The sequence below is a fragment of the Alligator sinensis genome, unplaced genomic scaffold (assembly GCF_000455745.1).
Source record: "Alligator sinensis unplaced genomic scaffold, ASM45574v1 scaffold839_1, whole genome shotgun sequence".
In the NCBI taxonomy this organism is placed as follows: domain Eukaryota; kingdom Metazoa; phylum Chordata; order Crocodylia; family Alligatoridae; genus Alligator; species Alligator sinensis.
This window is the reverse complement of record NW_005841885.1, coordinates 3,338,643-3,349,448: the sequence shown is the minus strand read 5'-3', so window position 1 is coordinate 3,349,448 and position 10,806 is coordinate 3,338,643. Positions and strand designations below refer to the sequence as shown.

The following is a 10,806-nucleotide window of genomic DNA, read 5'->3' as shown; positions in this document are numbered from 1 at the left end:
GGCGGCCCGGTTGGAGGACCCGGGATCGCGGACCGTGAAGCCGGGCTCGGTGTCCGGGCTGTGAGACGTTAACTCGGGTGTGGAAATGACTGCCAGCAAAGCACCAGAGCCCGACACGGCTGGATTTTGTTATATAACTGAGTGACAGACATGCCTTTCACTCTTAATGACCTCAGCACTGACGATACGATACCCTTTGACTATTTTTGGGGTTTTTTTTAAAGTTTTATATACGCTTTAGAAAACTCACGGACGCTCCAATAGTTATAGTTGTCTTTTGCTCTAATAGTATAGTGCCCCCCCCCCGCCCTTAGCATATTAGTTTCAAGTTTCTTTTTTGACCGGAGGGGAAAAAAAAATGTGAGTTGCATTTAGGGAAGTTTAGGTTAGATATTAGGAAAAGCTCTCGCAAGGAGGGTAGAAAAGCACCGGCACAGGTTACCGGAGCGGTTGTGAAGAGGGAATGTGGTGCCGCAACGTTTCCACACAGACGGGTGAGGTCCTGGATCCCAGGCATCAAATCTAAAGCGTTTCCTAGTGTCTAGGGTCCGAAGGGACCTGAACGGATCATGAAGTCCGACCCCCTGCCCTGGGCTCCTAGGAGCGAGTGCTGGGATCGTTGCACAACAGATTGACCCAGAAGCCATAGTACAGCGCTTTCGCGTGGGTTGCCTTAACTTGCACATTTGGCTGTGGAAGGAGCTGGAAGAAATTGGTAAATAGCGAAAGACTGGTCTCTCCTAAAAGAAAAAGGGAAAGTTGTGGGGATGCTCGTGGATCGAAAAAACAAACAGCTCCAGGAACTGAGTGCTAGCATCCAAGAAAGTACCGCAGACAACCGGTGGGATAATCTGACCCATCAGATCTTCATCCAAGGATTTACATTATTACACCCCTTCGCTCATTGTATTATTGATTCAAATTACTGTTACTTGTATTATACTTTGGTTATATCTGTCTGTAAAACGGTGGAAGCAACAAATGAATGAACAACCTGCCTTGTTATAATGGAAGGAAAAGAAGTAGAAGGATAGTGGTGTAGTTTTAGTTTCAGTCTCTATCCTTGGAGATTTTTTCATAGATTTCATAGACGTTACGGCTGGAAGGGACCTCGGTAGATCACCTGTCTAGACAAAGCCCTGACTGGGATGATCTAGTTGGGGATGGTCCTGTTGTGAGCAGGAGGTTGGACTAGCTCAGTGTTTCTCTACCTATATGAGTTGTGACCCAAAAGTGGGTAGCAAGAATATAAGAGAGGGTCGTGAACAAACTTTAAAAATGGATCAACAAAATGGATTCTCCTTTAAAGGAATAAAATGTGGGAAACGGTGGCTTTTCTCTTGCAGGTTGTCAGAGGTCCCACCTGCAACGGGCTGCTTGGAGCCCCCCATGCCCCACACATATGCCCCATGCCCCACACATACGCCCCACATGTATCACTCCTGTCCCACACACTGGGGGGCTGGCGGCAGAAAGTAGTCGGTCAGGAGTGAGGGGCACTGGGTCAGGACTGGCCATCGATGTTTACAAATGGGTCTTTGTACAAAAAAAGGTTGAGAACCACTGGACTAGATAACCTCCTGAGGTCCCTTCCAACCCTAATTTTCTGTGATCCTATGATATGATGTTCTACACCATCTGCACCCTTCTTTTCAAAATCCTAGATTTGCCCATGGATACCAGGGAGGATATTGAATGGCAGCGGGGTGTAGATTGCTCTAGAGCTATCTAGGTGAATGCTCTCTCCCTCTATGGTAGTGTAAGAGTGATGTTGTAACTATGATGGTCCAGAAATTATGCAAGCGGCAAGGATTTCATAGGGTGAGATCTTCGATTGGACCGACTATGGAGTTGGGATGAGAATAGGCAAGCTTTCACATGTAAGACCTGAGAAAAATGTCTTACATGTGAAAACTTGTCTTTATCTCAACTACATTAGGCCATAATCTGAAAGGTAGGTAAGCCTGCTATGTTCCATGAAGCCAGATTGATTTCATACATGTAAGATCTATCCAATTCATCATAGTAGTACATAGACGCAGCTGGTTAAGAAAGCAGCTTGCTGTTGCTTCAGGAGACTCTTGAGAAAAGGGGTTATTTAAATCAAACTTGCAAAAATTCCATTTGCCTAGAGATTTTTTTTTTTTATGCAGTAGATGCTTCAATATGCAGTACTGAAGCAAGAATATTTGCTTTTTTTTTTTTTTGTCATCATTGGTAAAGACCCAGGAATAAATCTTTTGGCTTCTGAGCTGAACTTTCCTTATAATTTTATTTCACATGTGCTTTTTGATTAAATGCTACCCATTTGTTTTAAGGATATCCTTAAAGGCAATTTGTTCGCTCTTAGCCTGCATTTTTTGCTCCATAGAAACTCGGCCCCATTGATGTCAGTAGGTGTTTTATGGTTGATTTCAAGAGAGCCAGGATTTTGCTCCATAACACTTCTTTCCCTCTGTTCCAATTTAGATGACTTTGAAGAGGAAAAGCCTATTTTGAGGAGGAGTGTCTCAAAGGCCCCCAGTGGAAAGAAGAAGAAGAAAGAAGATGGTGACACTAGAGTTTACAGTCCAGCAACTAGAGCTACAAGCCAAAAAGAATCAAAGTCAAGAGGAAAGGGGAAAAATAACAAAGCTATAAAAAATGAAGGAAATCCTAAAGAGGAGGAAATGTGCAGGTAAGTTAACTGACTGCATCAATACAACTATTACATGTCCATTGCTAAACATGTTTACTTAAGACCCAGTTCAACAAACTACATATAGGAGAAATTTACTTCTGCTGTTTGGTACCATTCTGTGTATCATAGCTTCACATATGAGCCAAATTACTTGTGTGCATGTTCATGGGATCAAGTGTATGGAACTGAATGGGGGTGGAAAGCGTTTGAAGCTTTTCCAAGCTTAATGTGTATTTTAATTTCAGAAGGAAGTTGTCAAGGACTTAAGACCCCCCCAAATTATAGTTTTTTAAAATTGGAGGCATTTTATAATGCAACATAAACAGACTTAAAAATGCCGGTGAAATATTTTGTGTTTATCATCCATGTATTGCTTGCAAAGATTGTGTCCATGCTGGTATTTGTGGTTTAGGTTTTAAGTATATTCTAAGCTTTTGCAGCTGTTGTTATTGATAACGTTGTCATATTACATGTGTTCCTCTAATTAGTACAGACATTGTCCTCCCTCCACATTTTAAACAAACAAGATGATATAACCCACAACTTTGAAGTTTTTTTTGTGCAACCTTTATAGTGGTTTACCAAGCCCCTCTGGGAACGGGAAGAGTTTGAAGAGAGAATCCACTGTTAAAAAAGAGATGGATGAAAACAACGATGGCAGCAATGATGATGAAAGTGAGGATGAATGGGAGGATGTGGAAGGTACGAATCTTTTAACACGACCTTATCAACTATCAGACATTCTTTGGGATAGTTTAACTGATTCTGGCTGCTTTCAATGGAACCCGTCCATCTTTATGCAGGGTCCAATAAATGGTCACAGTGCATGGCATGTGTTAAAATGCTGATCCTGTAAGTTAGGAGTGTGCGAAGCAGGCCGTATTCAATTCAGGTTCAGATTCAGCCCAATTCGGGGAACAGCAATTCGATTCACTGATTTGGATTTCTGTCCTGATTCAATTATTTGGCCGAATCCAAATCTGAAGATTCGATGCTGATTCAGAGAATCAGTGATTCGGCCATAGAAGCAGCTTTATATGTTTTTCTACACACCCTGAGGTGTACCAGGTGTGGCTCATGAATGCTGCAATGCTGGGGCGCATGGAGCGTCCCACAGGAACGTGGGGGGACTGTGGGGGGACCCCGGGTGCCCCCCAGACCCAGGAGGCACCAGTCATTGAGCCGGGGCGGGGTCCACTTCTGGGTCTGCTGCTGAGTGCACAGGGGACCCCCCGCGTGCTCCTGTGGGACACTCCATCTACCCTAGCATCTCAGTGTTCACAAGCCACCTGATACCTTGAGGTTTGTAGAAAAAACATATAAAGCTGTGTCTATGGCCAAATTGTTGAATCTCTCTGAATCGATTCGGAGGCTTCCGATTCAATTCGGCGCGATTAACGGGTCTCCTGATTCGATTCGGAGATTTGGCCACCGAATTGGACCAAATCTCCTCCGAATTGAATCAGTGACTGAAGCTTTGCACAGCCTTACTGCATATATGGCATTCTCTGAATTAAATGTAAATATGTAGTGTCAGTTGTTCTATCTGTAAAGAAATGTTGAATGAATCTAATAAGAAGACAAAGACATATTCTAGCAAGAAAGAATAGACCAGTTAAATCATTTGGGCAGATTCCAGTCAATAGGCCATGAAAACAGACCATGAGAACTAGAATCTTTTCACTTCTGCCATTTTAAATCTATACCTATTAAAACAATCTCCTTATTTAAATGCTTAAGTCTGTGCTGTCCTTTTGAACTGATAATGGAGAAAAAGGAGCTAAATGCAAGGATAAAGCAGACAAAGAGGAGCACCAAAATTAAGATGCTGAAGTCAAGCATATCATAACTATGTGATATAACATTGATTATTTTCTTTTAATATACAAAATATGGCAGAGTCCCAGACCATTATCCTAAACACAGCTGCAGTGCTGTAGAAAAGCTGCCACTTCACACCTCTGACCTAAGTAAGTGCTGATAGAAAATGTAGTACTTCTGTAAGACACTGTGGAGATGGTTCTTGGGCTGTCATTCTACCATGGACAGTGCCTATTGCAAGCTTCTGCTATGCTGCTCTTCTGGTGTCCCTTGTGCCAGCTCTGAAATGACCCATCAGTCCTTGGCCTGTCTTCTGAAGAGGGTTGTTTATTATAGGCTGACCTGTTAAACTGGAACAAATGAGTTTCTTGATTATAGCACGCTTGTCACTCTGAAAATGTAATAAGCATGGAATATCTGCTTATTTAACATCATCAAATGGTAATTATTTGGTAAATATTAGGCACATTCCCTAGCTGGGCTGAATTTGAACAGATGAGTAAAAAGTGAGAGGCTTCTTCTCTCACTTTCAGTCCACTGAGCCATCTATTCTAGATGGATTATTTTTAGTTTTATGTTTCCAGAACTCCAAGAGACAGTTCCAGATAAATCAGAAGAAGCTGTTGGTCTTCCTGCACTGGTGCTGTCCGGCAAACCAGTTGAAATAGAGATTGAAACTCCACAGCAAGCAAAACAAAGAGAGCGAAGGTAGGATCTTTTATATAGGGGAGACAGCATGGACCAATGTCTAGAGCAGGGGCAGGCAACGTTTTTTGGGCGGAGTGCCAAAAAAACACAGTGTCTACCTAGGAAGGTACCAAAGTCCCGGCATGCCAGAAAAACAAAATGGGGGGAGTACATGGCAGGATGCACTGCATATTAGTATATTTAATAATCATAAATGTTGCCTTTGTTGTTTTCTGTTTCTTTTTTGTTGAGCATGTTGCAATGAGAAAGAAAAAAGAGACAAATAAGAGAAAGAGGAGAGAGAAAGAAAGAGAGAAAAAGGAGAACAGAGAGAACCAGACACATGCACACAGAGAACCATGTGCACAAACACTGACAACCAGAACACACCCAGAACAGACACATGTGCACACACCAGAACCAGACACACGTGTGCGCAGACACATAGGACCAGAGAGAGGCAGACAAACAAAGAACCAGATGCACGGGCACATGGAGCCGGGCTCCTGGGCCACTGGACAAAGTCCACTCTGAGGCATGCGTGCACCCGCCGGTATGGAGCTAATGCTGGAGCCCGGAGAAGATGTTTGCAGCCTCCTGGCTCTAGGCAGCTAATACCAACCACGGCAGGGCTTGCAGCCACCCAGCCGTCTGCTGGGAGTAGCCCAGGCTTCGTGGTTGGCAGCAGCTGCCTAGAGCCCAGGCCAGCGGTGGCGTGCTGAGCGAAATGGCTTCGTGTGCTGTGCTCGGCACACGTGCTGGGGGTTGCTGACCCCTGGTCTAGAGCATGTGGGAGAGGAATTTGGAAACCTGTCTTGTTCTGCATCTGTTACTGACTGGCTGTGTGATTTTTGGGCAAATCCCAGAAAGCCCAAAGGGCAGATCCTCAGTTGATCCTGTCATAGCTGTCTTGAAGTAATTCAGTGCCTCTGGACAATGGCTGTTTATACCAGCTGAGGATGTGTTTCCTAATCTGTAGATGTGCTGAGCACTAAAACCTTGAATGCCAGTTGGTGAAACTGAGAGTGCTTGGCTGTTTTGAAAATCCAACCTATAACTTCGTTGAACCTTAGGGTCCCCATCTATAAAGTAAGGATGTGTGTACTAGGGATGTAAATATCGTTTTAAAAATACCAGTTTAACCTCCTTTAATTATATTGGTTAGATGGTCCCATGGCAGAGGGGCAGGGCAGGGCAGCGCGGGGAACCAGAGCCGAGGGTGATACGTGTGATTGTGATGAGTTCCACCACCATCCAGGACTGAAGCTTGTGGCTGCACCAGGCTCTGTGCGATGAGTGTATGGGCGTGGGCGAGCAGTGGTGCCAGCAGCAGCAGTGTGGGGTGGAAGATCTGGCCTAGTGTTGTCTCAGTGCTGTCTGCTGTTGGGAGAGCAGCTCTAGCAGGAGCTACCAGGGAGGCAGCCCAGATTTAGGCTGTAGCATCATGTGGCTGCTGCAGCAGGGAGGTAACTAGTGGTTACCTGCAGGGGGTTGAGCTGGGCAAAACTGTGCAGCAGAGCCAGCAGGGCTTAAATAGGAGAGAGAGCAGTGGCAGGGCTGCCTTGTGCTACAGGGGCAGGCTGCATAGAACCAGGCCTCCCCTCCCCACATAGCACCCACAGGGGCTCTGCCTGCTGGGACAGCTGTGCTGCGCCCAGATGGTGCCTCCAGCCTGTGGACTTGTGGTGGACAGATGTGCCAGACAGGATTGTGCTCGAGGCATCCACTTGTGGGCTGAGTGCCCTCTGCTAGGAGCTACAGTACCAGGGCAGGGCCTCAGCTGAGCGGGACGAGCGTGGTGCTGGCCTGGCTACTGGCTGCATCTGGACAGGGAAGGGAGCAGTGTGGGCAGCACTAAGCTGGGAGGGAAATGGTAAATGTTAAGTGGTGTAAATATAATTACTGTTCAGCTGTTTAACCTTTTACATCCCTAGTATGTTCTTTGTAAAGAGTTTTAAAATTAGCAGATGATCAGTGCTGTGTGACTTCAAATAAGTAATAACAACAGTTCTGTGCATGGATACATCTCCTTCCTTTCTCACTTCCATAGGCTTTTTATTACAGTTCAGAGCAGTCCTCTGAAATCATGTCAAAGACTTGGTTAGCTGACCTCACCCTTTACACATGGTGTTAACAGAGCTGAAAGATGATTAATGAAATGGAGTTTTAACACTATTACCTACCCCCGTACTGCACACTGTACAGATGCATAGGAAGTCTTTTAGTGAATGTTACTAAAAGCATTTTAAAATGGGAACAGTTTTTTTCTCTTTCCTGGCTTTGATAAAAAAGGCATTTTTTTTTCTTTTCTGGACTGAGCCTTCCAGCAGGGAAGGATTTTCATACTGCAGGAAATCCAGGGTTCTTATCTTGGCTCTGACAAGAATGCTGTCTTTGGCCTTCAGCAAATAACATGACCCCTGTCGCTTTATTCTTCTCTTCTGTAAAATGGTTATTATAAAGATTATTTAGCTTACAAGGGTGTTGTGAGGGTGGTTAGTCATTTAACAAAATGTGCTTCTATAAGTACTAAGTATTGTTCATTATTTGGATGTTTTATCCTCTTATACTGAATGCTGCTTAAATCAGGGCAATAAAGCCGGATCGAATTCCACCCAGCTCAAATCCCTGAAAAAACAATAACACTTCTACTTTTGTAACATGCCATTATCTTAGCCTTAATGGTAAGTCATACGAAGGGTTGAGCACCTTTTGCATTAACAGTTTCTCAAGGATTGAGGCAGGGTGGGATAGTGTTGTACTTAGGTGCGCATGTCCACTCAGGTGCCTGGTCGGTGGAACAGGATCTGGTGCTTATGTTTCAGTAGTGAGGTACAAAGAGCACATAGGTAATTCGCTATAATCACACCACTTCAGTATTTACATAGCATTGATGGAACCCTGCCTGGCATGCATGTAGGGCTTAGTATAAAATGTGAAACCAGTTTTTGGGACATTCTCTTCTAGAATGTCTTTTTCAGGAATCTAGGAAGGCAGGTGCACAGAAAATTACAGAAATCCTTTATTTGGTACCATTTTACAGAGAGAAGAGGAAAACTGAATTTGAGACCTATCTGCGGAGAATGATGAAACGTTTCAACAAGGAGGTTCATGAGGATACGCACAAGGTGAGAGCAGAGAGGGCATGTCAGTCACAGAAGCTTTCAAAAGGTTGCGGGTTGTGAGTGAAGAGGTGGAACAGTGCTTGGAGCTGCTTCTGGGCTAAAAACATGGTCACAGGAACAACTTACTGTGGGGTAAAAGGGGCAGGACTTTACCACATGTCAGCTGCTCCATGGTAACTGCCTGTGTGCCTGCTTTTACCCTCCTGCAAGTTGAAGCTAAACTTAGAGTAAATGTGAAGGAGGGGTGTGTTGTTATGGTTTAGATTCCTCTTACCAGAGGGTAAGAGTACACACGCGCACACACGCACGCGCGCACGCACACACGCACGCGCGCGCGCGCGCACACACACACACACACACACACACACACACACACAGAGCAGTTATTAGGGAGCTGCTGACACACTGTAAAGTTTGTCTTTCATTACCAGGCAGTAAATTACATGTCTATTCTCTAGGCAATTTGTGGGCAATTAAGAGTGCTTAAATCAAGACCTGTTAATGTTTCCAGAAAGTAGGTGGACACAGCCATCAAAAAGGGAACGTGATTGGCTTTTCATGTCACAGTCTTTTCAGATGCATCTTAAAATCTGCTCCAAGTGTTTTAGCTGTCTTCAATGGGCTGAGCCAGTAATTGCAGCACAGAGTGAGAATTGAAACAAAGATCTTGGACTTGACTGTTTGAGAGAAAATCTGTGCTGATAGAAGTGGCTGCAAGACCAGTAATCATCTTTGCCCTTTCCCTCTTCTTCTAACAGTTGGTTCAGACTCATGTTGGTACATTAACCTCAGTGAGGTTGCATTTGAATTAATTTGGTTCATTGTGTCAGGACTGTATTTGCGCTGTCTAGCTATTGAAAGTGAAATTCCTTTTACCAGAAATGTTGCATACTCCAACAAGGAAAGACTTTTTTTGGTTTCAGCCTGAAATCTTTCTTTCTCCTTCTTCCAGGTTCATCTCCTATGCTTGCTAGCCAATGGTTTCTATAGAACCAGAATCTGCAGCCAGCCTGATCTTCAAGCTATTGGCCTTTCCATCATTCCTAACCACTTTACCAAAGTACCTGCTGGCCGGGTAGATGTTCTCTATCTCTCCAACTTGGTGAAATGGTAAGAACCTCCTTCCTAATTCACTCTCCCAAGCTAGCCACTGACATTGTTGTTGAACACAGTCATCCAAGCTCAAGTGGTGTACGTGTTTTTAAAATACTGGGATGAGGAAATATCCTTTCTTTTATTTAAGAAGGTGCTCAGGAAGACAGATAATAAATGAATGTTTCATCTTCCAAGGTTTGTTGGAACCTTCACTATCAACACTGAGCTCTCTGTTGAAGATGGGGAGAACATGCAGTGCATCTTAGAAAGGCGCTTTGCCATCTATGCCGCACGAGATAATGAAGAGATGATTCATGTAAGTGCCTTGAAGTCCAGGAACTCGTGAGGTTGATTGCTGGGTTTGGATGCCACATCACTGGGGAAGCACTGCTGCTGTAGACCTTGCAGGCCAGAGTGTGTCCATGGGTCATCTCTTGTTCTTAGCTTTCTCCCTTATTTTTGAAATTGCTTAGAATGTAACCTGTGTGCTGTGAATGACTTCATAATCAGAACAGGCATATACTGTCCTTCTGTGATAGTCTCATTTTAGACTGCCCTTGCCTGAATCCCTGGATGGTTTAGACCCTCTGTTCTATGTAGTATCTAGTCAGATTCTTGGTGTAATTAGTCCTGTTGGGTTAAACATAGCATATGCATTTGCTCAACGACCTATTCTAGAGTATACTCTGGCTTCTTTGCACCTCTCTTGACTGCAGTTCTTTGCACAGTTAACTTAGCCAGCTCCCTGTAGGTTTCCTTTGTATAAGGAAATTCCTATGATCATTTAAAGCCAGTGTAGCCTCTTCTAGATCTCGCATTAAAGGGTGTTGCTGAAGGGGTAAGTGTATAGTCAAGGAATATTTAGGCAAACCTTGACTGTTAGAATGACCTCTTGAGGCCAAAGGCAGCTACATTTGATTTATAGCAACTTGAAGGCTTTAAATGGCATCTTTCTTTTTGGGGGGTTAGCTTTTAGATGATGAATTTATTCCATGGTGTTGGAATTAGGAGCAAAGACAAAGTAGAGTCACGTCAGTTAACTCCACATAGAGACAGCCAGTTTAAAAAAAAGAGTAAGCATTCAGTAACAAAGAATTGGCAAAAAGCTTTGTAGCCTTCAGTAGGTTAACAGACCCTCAATAGGCAGTCAGTCTGCACCTCCGCTGCAGTGTTGGAGAACTAGGAGGCTGCAGCTTGGTGTACTCAGCTTTAAGATATTTTTGTTGTGGTTGGAGATGTAGAAATGCCACTGCTAGGATTTGAGGAATGACTTTGGTATGCATGGTAGGAGAGAAGCAGAGACAAAGTAAACCATGCCTATAGATGATTCATAGATTCATAGATGCTAGGGTCAGAAGGGACCTCAACAGATCATCGAGTCCAACCCCCTGCCTAGGC

General features: G+C 44.1%; 1 protein-coding gene across 5 annotated transcripts in view; it reads left to right on the top strand.

Moving 5' to 3' along the window:
• The window catches only part of XPC (XPC complex subunit, DNA damage recognition and repair factor), an 80,206-nt gene that overhangs the window by 59,067 nt on the left and 10,333 nt on the right, over positions 1 to 10,806 (top strand). For 2 of the 5 annotated variants that reach the window (XM_025196842.1, XM_006017799.3), the window contains exons 1-7: positions 7 to 494; positions 2,470 to 2,677; positions 3,255 to 3,382; positions 5,086 to 5,209; positions 8,232 to 8,316; positions 9,266 to 9,423; positions 9,604 to 9,724. In XM_025196842.1, coding sequence (XP_025052627.1) covers positions 464 to 494; positions 2,470 to 2,677; positions 3,255 to 3,382; positions 5,086 to 5,209; positions 8,232 to 8,316; positions 9,266 to 9,423; positions 9,604 to 9,724 — 855 coding nt within the window. In that variant the 5' untranslated portion in view covers positions 7 to 463. Of the gene's footprint in view, positions 1 to 6; positions 842 to 2,469; positions 2,678 to 3,254; positions 3,383 to 5,085; positions 5,210 to 8,231; positions 8,317 to 9,265; positions 9,424 to 9,603; positions 9,725 to 10,806 lie in introns of those variants that run through there. The other 3 variants (XM_025196843.1, XM_014516970.2, XM_006017800.3) reach the window with 3 other exon arrangements.